This window comes from Stylophora pistillata, chromosome 13 (assembly GCF_964205215.1).
Source record: "Stylophora pistillata chromosome 13, jaStyPist1.2, whole genome shotgun sequence".
In the NCBI taxonomy this organism is placed as follows: Eukaryota; Metazoa; Cnidaria; class Anthozoa; order Scleractinia; family Pocilloporidae; genus Stylophora; species Stylophora pistillata.
In genome coordinates this window covers 15,889,115-15,911,735 of record NC_142531.1, presented here as the reverse complement: position 1 = coordinate 15,911,735, position 22,621 = coordinate 15,889,115, and the positions used below count along the sequence as shown (strand labels likewise).

General features: G+C 38.8%; 1 protein-coding gene and 1 pseudogene across 1 annotated transcript; one reads left to right on the top strand and one right to left on the bottom strand.

Annotated features, from left to right (window-relative positions):
* Window positions 1-1,078: 1,078 nt before the first annotated feature.
* LOC111327621 (uncharacterized) lies at window positions 1,079-8,399 on the bottom strand. The gene is made up of 3 exons (XM_022931840.2): window positions 8,168-8,399; window positions 2,381-5,520; window positions 1,079-2,083 (listed from the first exon to the last, which is right to left on the bottom strand). Exons 1-3 carry the CDS (start codon window positions 8,207-8,209, stop codon window positions 2,062-2,064), a joined length of 3,204 nt encoding a protein of 1,067 aa, XP_022787575.1. The 5' UTR covers window positions 8,210-8,399; the 3' UTR covers window positions 1,079-2,061.
* A 4,089-nt stretch (window positions 8,400-12,488) lies between these two features.
* On the top strand, window positions 12,489-13,235 carry LOC148717840 (cadherin-related tumor suppressor-like; annotated as a pseudogene).
* Window positions 13,236-22,621: the final 9,386 nt, after the last annotated feature.

Here is a 22,621-nt window from a genome sequence, read left to right as displayed (position 1 = left end):
CTCTGATATTAAATTAGTCAATTTGGAAGAATGATTTCCAGTTTTTGACGAATTATCCCGTTAACGGAGGTAAATGAGCCTGATAACCCTACAGCTCAACAACCCTCAGAATGCTTAACGGAAAGAGTGCGCATGCGTGTATTTGTGTGTTTCTGTTATCACATCCCTAAAAGCACATGCAAGAATATGAACGTAAAGTGGGTATCGAGCCACTGCAAGGTTCTCTCTGAAACATGAAGTAGAACTTATTCATGTTATAAAGAAAAATAACGATGAACATGTTCTCACAAACTACGTAGAAGTCTTAGAAGTACTACAGAACTCAAAAGATAGTAAGTGGCAAGTCTTCTAAGGGGATACCCCAGACAGGAGGCAAGACTTTCTCGTTTGGGAGCTACAGCAATGGAGGTATAAAAAAGGATAAGAGTTTCGCTGGATGATTTATAAAAGAAAGGAAAAGTGATTATGTTGTTGATGACCTCTAAACCCGTGAAGTGATGAACACGTGACTTTGAATATGTGAAAATCATAAATACTTGAGCTGCTGATGAAAAAAAAACTATGAAAGCGATCTTCGCAGTAATGAACGCTATTAGTGCAGTAGTAAAAATAAGACCTAAATGATAAAATACGGTATGATCATTATCACAAACAAACTTTTGATACAAGAATAAGAAATGATCCCAGAATACTATTTCCTGGCTCTTCCTTATCACAAATTTGGCACTAAAAAACAAATATCAAGTAACATAAATAAAGACGAAACTAATCGCGATCACTTCTTCACTTCTGTCACGGGAAGCGTTTGTGGACAGCATGCAGAGTCGTAGACCGTTCATCTAGGGTTCCGAACCCCTCCAGTTGTTTCCCTAATCCCGCTTCCTTGCTGCCTTTAGCAATGGAGAAACTTGGAAAATGTGCCTGTCACCGTTTTACTCTGCAAACTGACTGCCAAAGACAAACCTTCAAGAGATTTCCCAAAATTTTTCCTAAGCTACCATTTATTTTTACCCTTTGGAATGATTAAAGAATCAGTTTCTAAACTACCTTCTATTAAGAAAGTTACATGGGCCACATCCAAAAAAAGAGCAGTGTATGTATTTTCTGAATAATCATAAAATACGTGGAAATATAGAGGCCCTTGATGGCTATAACAACATTCTAAAAAGCTAACTTGGAAACAAGTAAAAGGCAGTAGTTAATATGAGCCTGCAAAAAAACATCTTTTCTTTAATTACAATCTGTAGGTGACACGATTCATAATATTGCTGGTGTATGTTTTCCGCTTTATAAAAATCACACAATAGCCAATTGTCCTAATCCTATTTTCAGATCTATGCATTTTCCTATTTCAATCTTTCAAGAAGGAGACCAAAAGAAACGGTTTTTGTGCCAAAAATGTCACGTCAAATTCATTCCTCAATTATTTAATGTTCTATTAACTAATCCTAAGAAATGGCTTTGAGAAAAACCCTACCGGAGTTAGGTGGCTCGTTTACTACTTAACTGATTATAATTTGCAAAAGAGCCTCATGTCAACAATTCTCCGTGAAAATGGTATGATGTAATTTGTTCTGTCACGCGTTGTGACTCGCAGGCTAATCGAGGATAGTGGTCAATTTTATTTGTTCAATTGAGTTGCTAAGTTTTTGGCGGTGTAAACCCAGATTTTGTTTCGCCACTCGAAAATTTCTAAATAAATCACGGTGACACTACTGGAGACGGTCTCGTTTCCTTTCTGCGAAATTTATTGGACGAGACTAATGGACCAGGACATAATTTGTAATTATAATGTGTTACAATAAAGCATTGTCTGAGTGCCAACCAATACGTCCTTCAGTTGAATATGGAAAGAGAAAACGCAGAATATCAAAATTTTATCTCCTTGCGGATAAATATTTCGAGATCCCGAATACAAAGTAATAATATACTTTCAAAAAAATCTCTTTTTCTTGAACTAGACATTGAAAAAATATTCAGAGTCTGTTCTCTACGTATTCTATTTAATTCATCCATTCAAAAGTCTCTTAGCTCTGTTTCCTGGGAGTCATTCCTGTCATTTTAACTGTCAGGGTCTTTTGTCCTGTAACGAATGTAAAAGATAACAACTTGTAAAACAAAATACAGTCATACCAGGAGCAGTTGGTAGGAAAACACATAGCTTCCGCTTACGCGTATATCTGATTGGTCGAGAAGTACTTTTGAGATAAATTTTTACACCAAACAGAGGACGTCAATTATTACTCTTCAGAACAAAGTAAATATGAAACTAGTCTTTATATTCAAGGTCGTAGATGGTCGCCTCAAATCATCAGCAACTGGAAAGCCATAGCCACTTTCAAAAGTAATTTAACGAATACCTTTTATGAATGAATCTTACCTCTGCTTGCCAAAATCGAGCCTCACATCATCTCCGATCAGCGTAAACGAAGCCCACTCGGACACTTTGGTAAAGCCGTTATTTCTCATCCACTTCATGGCCTGATGCAGAGATTCACTGGCACTTTCTCCTTCAGCAAGACGTTCGTAGAATTGTTTCATCAGCTGCTCTGTTGCTGAGTCTGGTATGGCCCAAAGTGCAACTAACACCGAGCGAGCACCAGACCCCAAGAATGCACGGGCAATTCCTATAACTCCCTCGGCTCTCACCTCTCCACTTCCACTGTGACAACAGCTAAGTACCACCAGTTTAGCTCTGAGTTTCACTCGTGAGACATCAGCCATCGTCAACATATAGGTATCCTTCGGTGGGATAGTGTTTCGACTGCTGGAAGTAGGAATGGGAGCGAGAGCAATTTCTCCTCTTTCGGCGTCACCATGGGCGGCAAAATGTATCAGGCCTACTGAACCTATTGTTTCAAGTACCGCCTGCTTCGTTGCTTCCTCTTCTACCAGGGGCGGAACACCAACCAGTCGTCCGACCATCTCCGCTTCCTTTCTTGCTCCTGGCAATGGTAGCAGCCAATCAACCTTGGGATTGCCTACTATTAAGGCACCAGCGTTGCTGTGATAGTCCTCTGGACTATCTTGAACGGTCTTGAGTGTTGTCAAAGAAGGAATGACACGGATCCGATGAGTGTCCGAGAGGTATTCGGCTCCCTCCTTTTCACTCAGGGCAGCAAAGGGAACTTTGTACAAAGTACTGTTCGGAACAATAATGACTTCAGGCTCCGCTAACAAACCGTAAACTGGGGCAATAAAGATTTTGTAACAGAGCGATAGACATGAAATAACTTCTCCGTCCTCCACCACGAGTCGCATCCTTGCTGAGCTATTTCGCTCGGGGGAATGAGGCTGCGATTCAGCCATATTTAAAGACCGATCTTCACAATCTTTAGTGAGAAAAATACCAAGACTTCGGAAATTATCAGCCAAAAATTGACTCAAAGACAAATCTTTGTGCAACCCAGCCTGAACGAAATTCTCTTCTAAAGATATTGGTATAAAATGAATGGCTCCACTTGCTTTCAAGATCCACAAAAACACGTAACGTTCTTGATCAGAAATGTAAAGACAAGTACAGTTATTTTCCTTTTTCAAAATGTTTTCAAAGCCAAACCAAGATTGTGGATCAGCACAGATATGCGTTTCAACAGAGTACTTCTCTGCCATCAAGTCTGAAAGGCCTCTAGCTCGACTCAGCTCCTCGACGCAAAGAGCATCACGAACATTTCCGGTTCGACAAAGCAAATTACTAAGCAGCTTGTAGGGAAACATTCCTTTGTTTTCCAAAAGTGATGTCTTGAACTGATCATTGGCACCCAAGCAATATCTCAACTCCTCGTACTTTTCAATGCATAGATGAAGACAAGAAAGGGAGTCTTTGATTTTGTTTTGAAGTAAATACAAAATGGCGTAGTCTGTTAAAATCCTGAACTCTCTCTCAATATCTCCAATATCTCTGGATATGGATAATGCTCTCTCCAAGCATAATTCAGAAGCTTTATAATCACCGATAGCTCTATACAAAGATCCAAGTTCGGCAAGAGCTCCTGCTTTCCCTTCCTGATCACCAATTTCAGTCATGATAACAAGCGCTTTTTCCAGATACTCTTTAGCTTTGTCGTATTTGTCAAGTGACTCATGCACAGTAGCTAGATTACTGTAGCCAGCTGCCTCTCCTGCTCTGTAACCAATTTCAATACTGATGACAAGCGCTTCTTCGAGATACTTTTTGGCTTCATCGTGTTTCCCGAGTGACTCAAACAAAGCACCTAGGTTTCCGTTGTCAGTTGCCTCTCCTTTTCTGTCGCCAATTTCTTTTCTGATGACAAGCGCTTTTTGGTAATAATCTTCAGCCTTGTCGTATATCCCTAGCGAGTGAAACAAAGTACCTAGGTTTCCGTAGTCAGCTGCTTCTCCTTTTCTGTCGCCAATTTCCATTCTGATGACAAGCGCTTTTTCGAGATACTCTTTTGCCTCATCGTGTTTCCCGAGCGACTGAAACAGATTACCAAGGTTTCCGTAGTCGTCTGCCTCCCCTTGTCTGTCGCCAATCTCCTTTTTGGTGACAAGTGCTCTTTCGTAATACTTTTTAGCCTTATCGAATTTCCCCAGTGACTGAAACACAGTTCCTAGATTTCCGTAGTGAGCTGCCTCTCCTATTCTGTCGCCAATTTCTATACTGATGACAAGCCCTTTTTCGAGATACTCTTTTGCCTTATCGTGTTTCCCGAGCGACTGAAACAAAGTACCTAGGTTTCCGTAGTCAACTGCCTCTCCTTTCCTGTCGCCAATAAATGTTTTAATGACAAGTGCCTTTTCGAGATACTCTTTAGCCTTGTCGTATTTCCCGAGCAAGTGAAACAAATTACCTAGGCCTCCGTAGTCGTTTGCCTCTCCTCCTCTGTCGCCAATTTGAGTTCTAATGACAAGCGCTTTTTCGTAACACTCTTTAGCCTCGTTGTATCGCCCGATCGAATGAAACACAAGACCCAGGTTTCCGTAGACATCCGCCTCCCCTTTTCTATCGCCAATTTCAGTATTGATGACAAGCGCTTTTTTGTAATACTCTTCAGCTTTGTCGTATTTCATGAGTGACTCAAACACATTACCCAGGTTTCCGTAACAGTATGCCTCTCCTCTTTTGTCGCCAATTTTTTTTCTTATTGCAAGGGCCCTCTCAATATACTCTTTCGCTTTTAAATTTTCGCTAAACCTGTTAATGTTTTGACTCTCAGCTATCTCTGCCAGAGCCATGCAAATATCTCCTTCTTCTACTAAGGCACCATACTCGCTGCATAGGACAAGTAGTTTCCTGCCGTATCTTTCCGCATTTATATTGTCAGAGATACGACGATAAGCGTAGAAGAGAATTGCAGTGATGATATTGCAATGTAGTGAAATAAATTGGTCTTTTCTGTTCTGGTTGGTATTATTTAGCAAAATCAAGCATTCGCTGCACAACTCAATCGCTTTCTGAGCGCGGTCTGAGTTTATCATGAACACAGCAACAGGTAAGGCTATGATCACGGCAGTTACCATTGCTTCTGCCGTTAGATTCTCCATTGACATCCTTTTCTGTTATTTGATAAACATTAGGAGACATTATTTTTAGTATACAAGTTAACCAGTGACTAGATAATCTGTGTTCATTATGAGTCCCTCCAAGCAGGATGCATATGTGAACTTGAGAAAAAGGGCTGGGTCAATTACTCTCACAAACCGTGCTGAAAGTGTTAGAATTAACAATGTCGACTTAAAATAAAAAATAAGTGGAAAAGCGGCTTCTATCAGACTGGTAAGAATGGTGAAATCAACCAATCACATTCGGTGAAACTTGTAAGATAACCTCGACCACACATTTTTGGAAAACGGACTGTGTGACTGTTATACGCTGTAAAAAGTGAACTCACGGTTTTGCAAGTGACTTTTGATCTGTCTTTTTCGTTCTTTTATCTTATCACGTGGTGTAAAAAGTAAAAAAAGAACGAGGTGCGCTTAAGTTTGAGCAATGGTCATGTGTCAAGGTTTGTGCCATCAAGTCATGAAAGGCGGTGGGTTTTTTAAGAAACAAGAAGGATCGATAAACCTAAGGTGGCCCACAACTGTCACGGCCAAAGAAAAAACCCCGCGGCAAAAGAAATAATCTCGCGGCAAAAGAAATAATCTCGCGGCAGAAGATAAAACCTCACGGCAAAAGGAAAAACCTCATGGCAAAGAAAAAGACTCATTGCGAAAGAAATAACCTTATGGCAAAAGAAATAACAATGCCCTCACGGCTTAAAAGAGAGCGTGAGGGCTGGGACGAGTTGTCGAGGTGCACCATGGAATAAGGACATTGTTATTTCTTTTGCTGAGAGGTTATCATTGCCGTGAGGTTATTTCTTTTGCCATGAGTCTTTTTGCCGTGAGGTTTTTTCTTTTGCCCTGATCACGAAGTTTTTCCTTTGGCCCTAAGGTTCTTCCTTTTGCCGTGAGTCTTTTCCTTTTACCGCGAGCTTATTTCTTTTGCTGTGACGGTTGTGGGCCACTGTATAAACCTTTTACCACAACGTTCTGGGGAACTTGCCTGATAGTTTTCAAAATGGCAACATTTAAAAAATTTGTTCTAGCAGTTTATCACTAGCTTACTTATCGGATGAATATGGTTCAAAACGAAACTATTCGTAACTGTTGAGGATGATTTCACAAAGGCCACAAAGATTGACAAAACCGGCTTTAACACCTTTCATTTTGCTTCGATTCTGATTTTTGCACAACATGACATGACTTAAAGTATCATGACAAAGATAAACAAAACAGCATTCATTTTAGTTTTTCCTATGAGAAGGTTCGCCATACGTAATTTAGTTTGTCAGCTAAGCTCATGATGTAAATTGGCCACCATAAAGCTGATTGCTTCGAGCATTAGCATCAGAGTGGTTCATAATCTTGGGAAATCAATGATGTTGTATCGCCAGTATTCAATAAGTTGCAGTTTCTCAAGGCCGGTTCATCGCTTTAAATGGTTGGATTTTCATCACAAGATCGATCACAGTTCAACTGGAGTTTCTTTCGGTAAGCTATCTGCGTGATAATTAACGCATTATCTTTGTGAACCTTTCATTTTCTGGGGTGTGTGATTTACATAATCAAAGACAAAAATACTAGCCTGAGTACCAGCCACCCCCTACCCTCCAAAAGAAAACCGGGAGGGAAACAAACACTGCTACTTCGAATTTGTGATTCTTCAAAGGAAAAAGGAAAATTTTGACCGAAAGTAATTTTTGAAATCACCAAATAATCAATTATCAGAGACGATCTAGATAACTGGACATGTCAGGAGGTTCGAATTTTCTACTAAGTGATTTATTATGTACGAGGGGAGAACCAGAATCACACATTTCACAAAATCGTAATACAACGTAAGAAATAAAAAGACTAAACATAAAGAAGTTAGCGAGTGTTAAGCTAAAGTTCAAAATCCAAATTCACATGAACTGCCAGCCCCTTCACGTTTTACCCACCGTAAAGCTCGGCTAACGTTTCGACCATTAGCCCTTTATCAGAGTGGTTCCATAATCTTGGGAAATCATTGATGTTGTTTCGCCAGAATTCAAAAAGTTTCAGTTTCTCAAAGAAAATTAAAACATCTTTCCTCGTTAGCGAGAAATTTCACAGATTGACTTATCTTCTTATTCGAGATTCAGGTGCTTTAACAAACAAAGAAACAGATTACGTCCTTTGCAAAAACTGTACCGTGAAACCGCTACTATCCAAACATTTCAGCGAAGGGCATTTCGGCTATGAAATGGTTGTGTAAGAGTAAAAAACGGAAATACGATTCGAATCCACCGAGTCCGATTAAATCTTTCGTTTAGCCTTCCTAAAACAAGGTCAAGTTAATAACTGATGCAGATCATGGCCACTGGACGTTATGAAACACCACAGATTTAGTTTTTTGATCACCAGTTTCTTAAAGTGAACGATACTCAATAATCTTAGCTAGCGAGGATAAATTATGGGGTATAATGTCATAAAGGTCTGAACACGTCGCTGTAAAACCAATGTATTTCACTCGAGAGGTGGCGATTCTTTCGCAGCGTGACATAACAAGCGCAAACACAAAGATCGAAAAAGAAGGTACCGGGCTTTCCCACGAGAGCCTTACCTTTTTAGAGTTACTAATTAACTATAGCTGTTGACTGATACTGATTGCTTATAAAAGATTTTCAATCTCACTTACCAAGATGTTGACTTTGTGGCTGATGCTTTGAAAATGAAACATCAACAATAATTAATTATAGTCGGGACTTTATCCGACCTTCTGAAACTTCCGCTGTCACAGTGTTTTGGTTATCCAGATCATTTGTTCTAGGTTATTCCCTTGCTCCTTTTAGGCTTGTCGAAAAAAATGTAGGAAAAGTTTAATTCTATAATTCTTTTTGCGCTCGTGTGCCCCTCTATTGCTTCCTGTTTAGGTAAAAATTTTCCACAGTCAATGGTTATATAATAAAATGCTTTTTCGGTGAAGCAAGACGGGAAATTTGGCTGTCCGCCATGAAGCACCGACCTCCGCCCTATTTTCCCGTCCGGCCTTCCAATTCAGTCAATAAATACATGCCATTTTTGTTATGTACGTCACACTTTAATAACTTATGATGGATTTGAACAGGCCAAATTAAAATTGAAAATGTTGTTCTTTTGTAACAGAGAACGTCAGGCTTCATTGTTAATCCCTTTGGCAATTTGGGATTTTTATTGCAAGATCGATTACAGCAGAACTTAATGTATTTTTCATTTTCTAACGGCTGTGATTTACATAATCGAAGACAAAAATGCCAACATAACTTAGTGACTGTTTTTCGGTTTGGCACGTAAAATTCTATAATTAAATGATAGATTGGGGCACCCAAAAATTCAAAAAAACAAAAATTACTCTGTTTTACAGGAAACGTCAGGCTTCAGTGTTCGCATCCTTTTAGAAGATTGGATCAGCTGCTGATCACAGTACAACTGAAGCTTCTGTGTTAAACAATAAGCTATCTTTGCACGAAAATTGACCCATGGTCTTCATGAACTTTTCATTTTCTTGAAGGTGTGATTTGCATGACTGAAGACAAAGAAGAGACTAAGTGTGATAGTAGATAAGAAAATCGAACGGAGTGAATCAGTATTTTGCTCGAAAATAAACCCATCTCTAGTCTCCCCTTTGAAGCTGTTAGTCCAGAGACTGAAATATGGCAACAAGCAGATGACATCAGCGAAATGATCTAGCTTGACTCTCAGTATTAAGCAACAATGAACATTTCCTTTAAGGAGGGAAGAGAGTTGGGGGAAATGAACCTGTACCACATTTATGTAGTAGGATCCGTGCACCCGGAAGCCACACTCCTGCAGCCCGGGTTTTCCGCAAAATTCATCGCCGTTTAACTCCTTCTACAGTATCGCATTGATTGAACTCATCGACCATCGATCATCCATATGGATAGTAAACTGAGTTGTTAAATCAACCCTGTGATCTTAGAGATATTCGGAACGAATCGGTGCCAATAATCCATTGTAAGTGGAGGAACTGTACTTACAAGATTAGCGGCCGTGGGGAACTAATATTACAGATATTTCGTTCTTTGGTCAGCAACCATTAATGATACAGTGGCTTCACAACTGCGGTTATCTGACGGTTTTAATAGTCCACAGAAATTGTGTTTTTTAATAAACAATCTCGGCATATCCAACTGTATCATCTTCTTCTATAACTCTGTGCAGGTTGAATAAATATGCATATTTATACATTATTTTTAGATAGATTTTAGGGAGCTCCTGTAGTGACTCTTACATCATATTAAGAAACCAATTCTTAAAATTTGCCATGCAAAGTTGGTGACACCACGGGTGACTACGAAGAAAATATGCTGTATTTCAAAGTTTCAAAAAACGATAGAGAGAAAAATGATCCCTTGATCACTTCAAATTGCAAACCTTCGGAGTGCTTATGGTAAACCAGTTTTGTACACACTGCCTCGCTTTCAAAAATTATTTTAAAAAATCGTTGAGGACTCTAAATCATAGAAAAGCCAATAAACGTAGAATGGGATAAACCTTTAACTTAAACGATTTCAGATTCGACAGGCGAGCGCAAGTGCTTAATCACAAACTACCCATGGAAGCAAACTGAATTCCCTTGAAGAGTTGAAATAACTCCTTCAAAATAACTCTAAGAAGCGAGTTCTATTAACTCTTCGTGAAGAGTTGAAATAACTCCGTTCTGGAGTTATTTTAACTCCCCTAAAATAACTCCACCTTGGGGAGTTAAATTAACTCCACTACAGGAGTTATTATAACTCCTTAAAAATTACTGTGTTGGATTGTGAACCTATCTAACCTGGGTACTGGACTCATTATAATGAAGAAAAAAAGGCGCAAAAGGTGTGAGACAATACTTCCATTGCTTCCTGATAAAAAATCTTAGATAAGTTGACTAATATGATGGTTTTCTTCGCGTGCAACGCGCTTCCACGTTACGATGAAAAGCAAATATGGATGCAGTAGAACCCCGCTAACCCGAACTCCCTCTATCTCGAACAAGATCCGATTTCCTTTGGATTTGATCACATTTTCCAGCCATTTACTGTGATAGAGCACGAACTCGGTTACCTCGAATTCCACGTTAACTTTGAACTAAAAAATTTCCCTTAGTTCACATTTACCCTGATAACTTAAACTTTATTCACAGGTAAAAACGGCCGTTAACTTACGTTCAAGAGTCAGAACATTGCTACGTCCCGTCCTTAATACTTTAACTCAATGGGCTCCCATGAGTGACCAAGACAGAATTTCCCCTTGCAATATCAATACAATATCAAGCAGACAAGTAAAGAGAACGAAGAAAAAAAAAATCAGGGGATTATCAGTTGATTCGATACAAAATTCTCCAAACTAACCTAAGAATATAACAGAAGAATTGTTTGGCGGAAAGTAAGAAGAATTACTGATATCTTGTGAGTGAAAAGGTTAATCCCGATTGATACGAATGCGATAACGTTTAAGAAAACGAATATGATATCTCGTAATTTAAAAACGTAGAAAGCTCCAGCGACGTAGTGCAGGAGAGGTCCTCAATTTCTGCTTCTATATCAATTATCACTGAGCAAATATTTCTTTGTTTGCCCCACGTGGTGTGCTTTTAATCTTTAGACCTTGTTGTTTAGGAGCCACTCATTTGTTTCGTTCTTGGAAACCGACAGTACATCACAGAAAAAAAAAAGTGTTTTTCCACGGAAAATAAAAGCAAACCTAAGAAATAGCAAAGAAATAAATCCCTGTGTTTTACAATGAGGTACATTCGCAGTAATTTGACCGATCGATATAAAAATTATATTTAATGTAACCGTTGTAATTGAGCGGGCTAGCCTGTTAGTTTTTCATTTTGAGACCGATCGATATTTCAATTCCAAAAAATAATTTTATGCTCTAAAGAAGTTTGAAAGAACATTTAGGTGGAAATTACAACAATGGTATTATCATAATCAAAATAGTTATCATGATAGGAAATAGTCGTGGAATCTTTTCAAGACAAACACCCAGCCCTTAACTATGTCATCATTGATTAATTTACAGCTTCAAGCACTGGCAGGAGGCCAACTAATGATTTCAAGAGTTATATTTTATTGCAATGAAACAGTTATCGTCATTGGAAATTATCATGGAATTTTATCTAGGCCGACACCCAGCAGTTAGCTTTGACATCATTGAGCAATTTACGGCTGCAAGGATACCGGTAGGGGGCCACTTTAAATGCATGGAAAATACTTTAACAATGGTGAGACCTATGGTTTAAAATCACCTTGTTGTTCGGTTGTGGAGCAATAGCATTAAGACAAAGTCAAAAAAAAAAAGAAAAAAAAGGAATTACTATTGTTTTAACTTTTGGTTTGATAGTTAACAAACTTAAACTGCGGTTTTTTAACAGATGAAAACTGGCAAACCTCATGTTACATTATTAATGCCACATTCTAAATGTATACATTTATATATTTACAACGAATTGCGCCAAAAACTTCAGAAGAGATGGCGAAAAAGGAGTTAATTACGCTTATTTTGAGAGGAATTCCTCGCACGGACTAAACGTCACTGCTCTAACCAGTTTAATGGTTATCCAACCCCAGGATTGCATTTATCATTGTATAAATCACAAGGAATGTTACTCGATAAAGTTCCCTCGAGTTTCATTTAACGAAAGGTGTAGATGTGAGCTGCTGAGCACAGACAAGTTTCGAAGCTCGGGTGAGCAAGAGTACACCGACATCTTCGATCATTATCACGTTAAGGTAAGCGTTAATATGAGCTGCGGCCCCAGTGAGTTTCATTTGGTTAAGTCAGACTGAGTGCTTATTGAGTTTTGTGGTCAAATTGAGGAAAGAACTGTACATACGTCCTGTTTGAAGGAAAAAGGAAATTATAAATGGCTTTTCTTAGTCCTCTCATCGCGAAATTCCACAGAACAGATGCAAAAGAGCCTAGACCTTTCTTAGATATTTGCTATTTAGTAAATTTTTAATTTTTTGCGTTTTTTTTTTTTTTTCTTTTTGCTTGGTTTTGTTTTGCTAAAGTCTAACTTTATCCCACAGAGCCCCTGTGTGAGGAATCCTTGCCAACATGGAAATTCTTTTTGTCGCCCGATTTACAATCAAGATGATCATCAGTGTATTTGCAAACCAGGTTTACCTGAGAGAACTGTGATGAAGGTTTGTATTATATTAATTTACAAGTCAAGATCATAGTGTCATAGTGACTAGTTGATATGATAGAGTTTATTCCATGATCATGATGACTTTTTTGATTTTCAGAAACTAAACACTTCCTTTCAAAGTTATTTAGCAAAGGTTGGGGAAAATGTTATCAGAACAAGTGCATATAACGAAGTATACGAAGAAAAATTCCTTCTTTCTCGTGTAAATTCAGGATCACAATAGCAATGAAAAAAAAAACTCCACATATTAACAAAGCTTTAAAAATATAACTCAAGAGGCACTTCCCATCTTTGTTCTGTTTTGAACAGTTTTAATCGGTGGATTTGAGTAGTGAAATAAATTACCACGCTCTGTAGAGAACCAATAATGACTTTCTCAGTTTTTTGTTCAATCAAAGAGGGATTGAGTCTAGAAAAATTTGTATTTTCGGTACAAAAATCAAATCATTGCGCTAATAATCCCTGTTTACATGGAGGAGCATGCATTGATCAGGTTAACAAATATGTATGAAACTGCCAAGCTGGAACCGAAGGAGACCACTACGAAACTAGCCAGTGTTGATTTAAGCTCTAACTCATTTGGTATTTCTAGACTTGTCTTCCATATGCTGTCAGAGTTTTGTCCATTTTTTGTGAGAATGCAAACATTAGCCAAGTAGTATTCCTCTAATAAGAAAGATATTCCGTGACAATCTCCATTTACGTATATTTAAAACAGATATCAATGAGTCAGTGCTGGAGCAATCTCTGTTCAAACGGGACGACATGTGTGAACCAAATCAATAGATATATTTGTAACGGTAAGGTGTTGGGGTTTTTACCACTCGCTTGGACGAATTGAGAAGAGGTGCCAAGACTCTGTACTTTTCTTCTTTATTCTCTTCTACTGCTGTTGCTACTGCTGCTATTTTTCTTCTACTTTTAGCAAGGAGTGCCCACGTATTAAATGCAAAAATCACAGGCATGTTTGGGTTAGCTGACCGTGGGAGTTTCCATAGTGTATTCGTTGTTTTGCAAAGGAGGAAATTGGGTGGCTTGCTCCGAAGCACTTGGCGAGCACCAAGGAACCAATTAAACGCCAATGATCGAGCTGCGCACGAGAATCACGCGCACAAACAGGATCTTCAGTGTGGGTAAAACTAAAGGTCAGTTTTACCAACCCAAACATGACCACCTACAAAACTAATTATTCTCAACCATAACAAGCGATAAAAATGTAGCGCGGTAAGAAGGAAATCCGCGAACTGAGCCAAGTTCAAGCACACACTAAAAATAAAAGATCCGGTAATAAAAGAACTCGATTTTTAAAAATTGTTTATTTCATCTTTACATGCTCACTTTGGAGGCTGGTTGGCTCCATGTGATGCTTTAATGCATGTGATGCTTTAATGTGACAGCGTAATGCTGTTAGTGAGCTTCTATGCGCTAGCTGATGTTTGGCTGTGTAGCCGCATGATGCGGTTCCAGTCAATACCCACTAATTGACCCTTGCTCACGATAGAGTCTCCTGTAGCTCAGTGGTTAGAGCATCCGACTAGATCACGGAGGGTCGTGGGTTCAAATCCCATCTGGAAACTCGATTTTCAAAACCTTTAAATCTACCAAAATAACACGTAGGCGCAAAAAGGCGATACTTAACAAAACAAAAGGCTTGACTAGAAAAGTCTTAAAATAACAACTTTACCTCACAACAGAAGGATACTCTGGTGAACACTGTAAACGTGGCAAGTACACTTTTTATTCAAAAAAGAAATTGATTTCACAAAAGCTATAGTTAGTTTTCAACGGAACCACTCGTACCCTCTGCTGAAAAAGAAATGTGTTGATTTATACTTGTAAAATTTTATTTTTAATAATCAATCTCGTGCCCAGATCCTACCCGGTAATTGAAACTGAAAACCGCTTGCCGTGAAAGGTCTGAGTTTCGAGACTATATGACGACTTGACCCTACGCGGCAGGTTACACCCTCGTTTCTGCTCTGCCCAATTGTTTTTCCACTAGATTGCTACTGTAACTGGCCTTGTACGACGTTGGAATAATAACCTACACCGGAGAATGTAAAGATGATAAAAAACGCCCTACAAGCATTGAATGCGGCTGCATACCTCGAATTACGCGTTTTCGAAAAAAATTGCCGTTTTTTTCTCTCTCGTTGAAGACAGCTGTTAACTTGCAGCTTCTAGCTAGGGCCGTACTTTTCACATATGAATGTAGTTCATGACCTAACTCACCATCGACTTATCTCTAGTTCAGGGGTAGATCAGCACACTGAGAAGTCCAAAGGTCTGACTGAGATCTGGTTTTTCTTGTGAACTCAGGTTCTTTTTTTTCCTTTCTGCCGACTTGTGACAAAAAGAATCACAATCTGTAATATTATCGTATTAACTACATCAAAAACAGACAGTAACTATCAAACTATTAATGATCGGAATCTAGCAATACGCGAAATAAACCTATCTAAGCACTCTCGTGTTTTAACGTACAAAAGAATCACTAACGTTTGTTTTTTGTTTGTTTGTTTTAGAGCACTGGATTAAGATGTCACCATCAACAGTTTGCTTCTCAGCCAAAGAACACAACTACAGAGCCTTCTACATTCCCACTGACTTATGGTAGTATCATTACCTTCAAGCTCAAGAACAAGTACGGTCACGTGAACTGTTTCGCTCCCGGGTTTGGTCTCTGGTTATCAAGGTGGAGCTATAACTGGTTAGGCTATACTAACCTCGTGGGGACACTTATAGCAGATTCTAGTAGAAATCGTCATTTGTAAAAAATTCAATATATACTGGGGGGAATAAATTGCGGTACGAGTCAGTTTTACAAGCCACCGTGGGCTGGAACAGAATCTGATGAACTCCGCTTCGATAATTTCTCAACTCCAATGCCGGTGTCAGTTAACCAGGAATATCAAGTCTGGTTTGTCGAGGACTTGACGGGCTGCAATGAGTTGGATAACGGTGTTGAAAAATCAAGTGCTGAGGTGTACGGATTATACGTTTTATTCAATTGGATAAAGACTAGTTATCAAACCTTATAAAAACTTTTTTTTTAGTACATCATGATATGAGAACGTTTGTACAACTATAATCTTATTTTTTTCACTTTTCAAGGAGTACATCAGGGCTCAAAAGGCCTCTTGCTCTCTGAACATTTACTTTGGTTAAGGAAAGCTTTTAGATATGTCATATCGTGCGTTATTAGCCATAAGGTCTGCAACAAGCTTCAATAATTTTTTTTGCGCACACGTCATATTGCCATGGGTCGTTTTGTTAGAGAAGGAGCTGTCGTGAGTTACTTATAACTTTGCAGGAAATTTAAGCTGATGTGTACGGTTTAGTTTTTACGTACGTTTAAATCAAATGTATTAACTATAACGGTTGAAGCTTATTGAAAGACCCAGCGAGTTGCCACGTTTAGTACAATACTTCTAAAGAAAGGAACTACGAGCAAAAAGCATTTTCAGAACATTGGCTTTCAGTTCAGTAAAGCCTATAAGTTTGTCAAGCATTTTAAGTCATAGACACCCAGGCAGAGCTTTAGTTGTTGGCTTCCATGGACGCACGACGATTTTCGTAACTACGTTGCCCCCAGTAAAAGAAGCTTAGTCAACCACGAGCGATAGCGCAAGTTCATAGGTTGTAAACTTATCATGAAGGGTCTCGCATTTTGTTCTGACTTGTGCCTCATTCAGCACTAACACTATCAGAAGCAAATTCATTCCATTCCGTTAATAACAGATCTAGAGTATATGTCGCAATCATTGTGCTCAGTTCAATCACGGTGAAAAGCCTTTTTTTTTGTAGGGTCGTGGCTTGTGTTGAAAGGTTTGCTATTGTACACTTGCTTGACAACCATCAGTTTTATTCCAATCAGTACTATTTAAAGAATCCAGTAATGATAATAATTATTAAGAGTATCATTATTTACGTATATATGCACGATCCTTCGCAGTAAAGCACTATTTGAGCAATAGTGAAAATCAGACCTGAAAAAAATTTTAGGCCTGTACGGGATTCGAACCACTGACCTCTGCGATACTAGTGCAGCGCTCTACCAATTGAGCTAACAAGCCAACTGGGAGCAGGCCATCAAATTAAATCGACATAAACCCGTAGAATGATAAATCAAACAACAGCAAACATATGAAACATATGTATGAACTGCGGTTATGAAACGTATATATGCACGATCCTTCGGAGTAAAGCACTATTTGAGCAATAGTGAAAATCAGACCTGAAAAAAATTTCAGGCCTGTACGGGATTCGAACCACTGACTTCTGCGATACTAGTGCATATATACGTTTCATAACCGCAGTTCATACATATGTTTCATATGTTTGTTGTTGTTTGATTTATCATTCTACGGGTTTATGTCGAATTAATTTGATGGCCTGCTCCCAGTTGGCTTGTTAGCTCAATTGGTAGAGCGCTGCACTAGTATCGCAGAGGTCAGTGGTTCGAGTCCCGTACAGGCCTGAAATTTTTTTCAGGTCTGATTTTCACTATTGCTCAAATAGTGCTTTACTGCCTGAGGATCGTGCATATATACGTTTCATAACCGCAGTTCATACATATGTTTCATATATTTGTTGTTGTTTGATTTATCATTCTACGGGTTTATGTCGAATTAATTTGATGGCCTGCTCCCAGTTGGCTTGTTAGCTCAATTGGTAGAGCGCTGCACTAGTATCGCAGAGGTCAGTGGTTCGAATCCCGTACAGGCCTGAAATTTTTTTCAGGTCTGATTTTCACTATTGCTCAAATAGTGCTTTACTGCGAAGGATCGTGCATATATACGTTTCATAACCGCAGTTCATACATATGTTTCATATGTTTGTTGTTAGTATCATTATTGTTAAAAAATTCCTTTTTTAAAGTATTAATCACATCATGCCCGATAATATTGTATATACATGCATAAAACCTTCTTTTGGATATCATTCAGTCACGGCAACATATGTAACGAAATCTACAAATGTATTAATACGAAGAGGGAACTAAACTTGGTGACATAGTGATCAATCACATTGTTTAAATGTGGATTTTGCGTACAGCAGCTAATTTCTCAATAATTCAACTTAGTACATACTACACATGTAAATAGTGTTTTTAACATGTAGATGCTATAGTCGAGGGTCTCAATGGGGTAATGGCTTTTTACGGTTAACGGTTGAAATTTTGGCCATTTTACGGCTAACGGTCAATATCATTCCATTTCTGTCACCAGACATTTTTTACAGTTAATTTCTTTTACGACTATCAATTAGAATTTGTCAATTTTAACGCCAAACGGCTACAATTTTTGGTCGTTTTACGGCTATCGGTTAACCCCGTAATGAAGTCATTAGCAAATTCTACTCACCTCCGATCATGCAAAGAGAAAAAGCCGCAAGCCAAGACCACTTTTCCGTATACTAACACAAATACACTTACATATTGGTTTCTGTGTGTTACACGGTAAAACACTTGTTTATTTATTTAAGTATGGGTTAAATTGGTGGATATTTACCTAGTCGCAAACACCTCAGCATCGGTAAATAATTGGTAGATACCATTTCAGAATAAAACGGTCAAATTTACAACTCGGAATGACCAAACATGGCTTGTCTTAGTTTTAATAAAGCTGTGCCTAGAAACTCAATCGTCTAAGATTTGAAGGCATGCGCGTACCTATTTACACCAAGTTTTGATCATTTAATCATGCATGGCTTTTCAATACTACTCTTCGAAGATGGTATTTAAGTCGGCCTCGAGAAGGAACATTTGCAAACAGGATATCATTAAAACTCTTTTAATTAACCATTTGTGACACGGTGGGCACAAATTCTAAATGCTGATAGAGGGGAAATTTCATTAATTTGGTAATTGGCCCTGGCAAAACTTGGAATTGTTTATTTCTTAGTACAGGCAGTAGTGGGATGACTGAAATGTAAGCAAAAACTCGACGAAATGGCCTGAAATCATTACCGGAGAACAAAAATAACACAGGCAATGCATTTCGGTTAAGGGACCTGCAATGCTGTTGATGATAATTAACCCTGATGAAGTAACTATCCTCCACTAGGACATTTGCCGTGTCATCAGTAACATTCATCTTTCTAACAATATGTAAATTAAGCCCACAGAAGTTCGGCGAAAGGAGTTGTATACCATATGGAAATCAATTAAACCTTTTGGATCAATGCGTCAAATCTTAGCTGCTTTTCAGAGGTTTCTATTAACTCACCGATTCTAAATTCCATTTCTTTCCAGTTGACTTTTTCTAGTGCACCACAGTAATTCCCTATCTTGTAATTGATGAAAAGTTATAATTTTTTTAAGGAAGCTACAAAAATAAGTTTTGTTAGACTAAGGAAATGATTATAACGAGAAATGAATCAAATAGAATTGGAAGGGGTGGATATGGAGCATGATAAACGGTCACGTTCATTACTGCTCTCTAAGAAATCTGTGCAAAACCTTCCATTGATTGCCTGTACTTCTGATTCTTTGCTTTTCACTCAACTTGGTGAATAGGAATTCACCTAACTCAATATGTTTTAGATTTCGCTGTCTGCGACGCGACAATTCAAGATCAATTCGAATCTTGTTGTCGACTCTCGAGCCAAACGTTACCTGAGCTCTCGTGCTCTTTGTACATCCAAAGCCACAGGTTCTTTTAACTTCCAAAGAAAACTGATAATTTATGGCGATGTGTTTGAAAATCCTGGCCCAAGGGAAAGGACTCTGTATACGAGCTTTCCTTGCTCTGAATGTAACAAGAATGTTCGCAACAACCAAGACGTCATCTTGTGTTCTTCGTGTATCGCTTGGAGTCATGTTAGATGCGCTAGCATGTCCTGGGCTATTTTCAACTATTATTTAAAGAATCCTGGAATCGGTTGGTCCTGCTCATTTTGTGCTCTGCCACAATTTAGCGACCCGTTCTTCTCTAACTTCATGCAATACTCAGATCATGATTGCAAACCGGACGACTTCAGTGTTGTCAACTACTTCGCTGTCCTCGCAATCATCCTCCCCATTTGATTGATACAACGAAAACATCCGTAATTACAACAAGAAAACCTATCAATTGCTCATCCTCGGAAAAATAGACGAAATATTGGATCTTCTGCATGAATCATTCATGCATTCCGCTTTGATATTCTCTTTATCTCAGAAACAAAAATTGACAAAATCGTCTCAACAACTTTGCTCTCAAGTCCACACTATCGTATAATAAGAAATGACAGAAAGAAGGGTGCTGGCGGTTTATTGGTTTACACCCACAATTCTATTAAAGCTACAATGCAACCGTAACTTGAACCTTCTGGAGTTGAATCTATCTGTCTAAGTGTTTAGCGGAAAAATAACACTTGATTCTTTGCCTGTGCGTGCTATCGATCACACAACAAATGCAAAGTTAATGACATCATCTTTTCTTGTTCCATTGCAGCCGAGAATATGCTAAAAATAAGAAGTGAACTTGTATTTTTTGGTGACTTCAATATTGACATGATGAACTGTGTTGATGGAAATTTGCATGTTGATGGAAATTTGCATGATCCGAACCGGCAATAATCTTTCTGACTTTTGCGATCGCTTTTGTCTTACAAATACAATTACGGAAGCAATAAGAGTCACCACAACAACTAAAACCCTAATTGATGCCATCCTGGCAAATCGACCTGAGCGTTGGATTAAAAGTGGCAAGCTTAAACTTGGCATCAGTGATCACGATCTTGTTTATGTTATAAAACAAAGCTTACCAAGACCTAAAGCAAGACTTATCGAATCACAAAGTGTGCAGCGATTTAATGATGACGATTTTTTACCTTATTTGTCTGCCATCCCTTGGAACAGCGCCTTTGTCTATGATGATATTGACAACATCTGGAATCACTGGTCTAAACTCTACATAGACATAGTTGATAAACACGCGTCTATTTTGAAAAAACGCGTCAGGGTCAAACAGCTTCCTTGGATCAACGTAAAAATTAAAAAAGAAACTCGTCGAAGAAGCAAACTATACATATTATATCGCCATAACAGAAACGATGAAACATGGAGTGATTATAGAGTCCAAAGAAACCTGGTAACTAAACTTGAGCGAACATCAATAACGCGTTTTTGCATGGACTCTGCAGCTAATGCTACTACTCCTGGTGGTTTCTGGAAGCGGCTGAACCCTTTTTTGCCGTTCTCTGGTCAAGATAACTCTGACGAGATATGCATAATTGATGAGGGAGTAGTTATTGATGAGCCTTCAAACTTGTTCAATTAATTTTTTGCCACACCCGCACTTTCTCAGGATGCCTTGGAACTTTCACTAGAAGAATTTGACAACCATCCAAGTATAATATCTATCTCTTCACAAAATTTTAACTCAGGATTTTCCTTTCAGCCCGTTAGTGTTGAATACAAGGGGAAATTACCAAGCGAGCTCATGACTAATAAATCATGTGGCCCTGATAACATGCCGCCAAAAATTCTCAAGTTATCTGCGTCAACAATTAAAGAGCCTCTATCTAAACTGATAAATTACTGCATAACGAAGTCTTCTTGGCCATTAGACTGGAAACGAAGCCATATCAGCCCTGTGTACAAAAAAGATGAGACCTCATCTGTAAAATAACTACCGTACCAATTAAAAAAAAAAACCTCTTTTTATAGGATTACACAATTACTGGTGAACCAGTAGTTTCCATTGTGGTCCTTGCAAACAAGTCAAACAAATGGTCTAAATTGAACATAACATCATTAAGAACCCCAACCGACGGGAGGCAAACCAGTTGGCTATTTACAAGCGTGGCCAAGGATCTGAACACGGGGCTACCGTGAAACAAATCTAGTGGTCAGGGTGGGACTCGAACCCGGGAGCAGCGGATTACGAGTCCGACACTCTAACCACTCGGCCACACTGCCTCCTATAATTAGCACATTGTCTGCCATCCCAAAGTTATTCGAGAAAGTTATGTACGACAAACTTTACGATCAACAACAAACATATGAAACATATGTGTGAACTGCGGTTATGAGACGTATATGAGAACGATCCTTCGCAGTAAAGCGAAGAATTAATTTAATGGCCTGCTCCCAGTTGGCTTGTTAGCTCAATTGGTAGAGCGCTGCACTAGTATCGCAGAGGTCAGTGGTTCGAGTCCCGTACAGGCCTGAAATTTTTTTCAGGTCTGATTTTCACTATTGCTCAAATAGTGCTTTACTGCGAAGGATCGTTCTCATATACGTCTCATAACCGCAGTTCACACATATGTTTCATATGTTTGTTGTTGTTTGATTTATCATCTACGGGTTTATATCGAATTAATTTGATGGCCTGCTCCCAGTTGGCTTGTTAGCTCAATTGGTAGAGCGCTGCACTAGTATCGCAGAGGTCAGTGGTTCGAGTCCCGTACAGGCCTGAAATTTTTTTCAGGTCTGATTTTCACTATTGCTCAAATAGTGCTTTACTGCGAAGGATCGTTCTCATATACGAAACTTTACGATGCTTTCAAGTCCAAGTTCTCACTGAATATGTCCAGGTTGTTGAGAGGCCATTCTTGTTGCACTGCTTTACTTACGATAGTGGATGATTGGAGACTGGCTCTTGACCCTAAGAAAATAACTGGAGCTATTGCTATTGACCTTTCTAAAGCATTTGATTCGATCTGCCACAATCTACTACTGGCTAAACTGCGGGCCTATGGTCTTAATTATGATGCCATTGCTTTCTTTAAATCAAACTTGACTGATCGTCAACAAAGGGTCAGGTTTCATAGTATATTCTCTGAAGGGCGTCCAGTCAAATGCGGCGTATCTCAAGGTGGTTTAATTGGCCCACTGTTATTTAATGTTTTTCGAAATGACCTAAACTTTACCGGACAAATCTCATCTCTGTGTATATATGCTGATGATACTACAACTTATGCATCTAATCGGGACATCATCACTCTGGAAACCTCGTT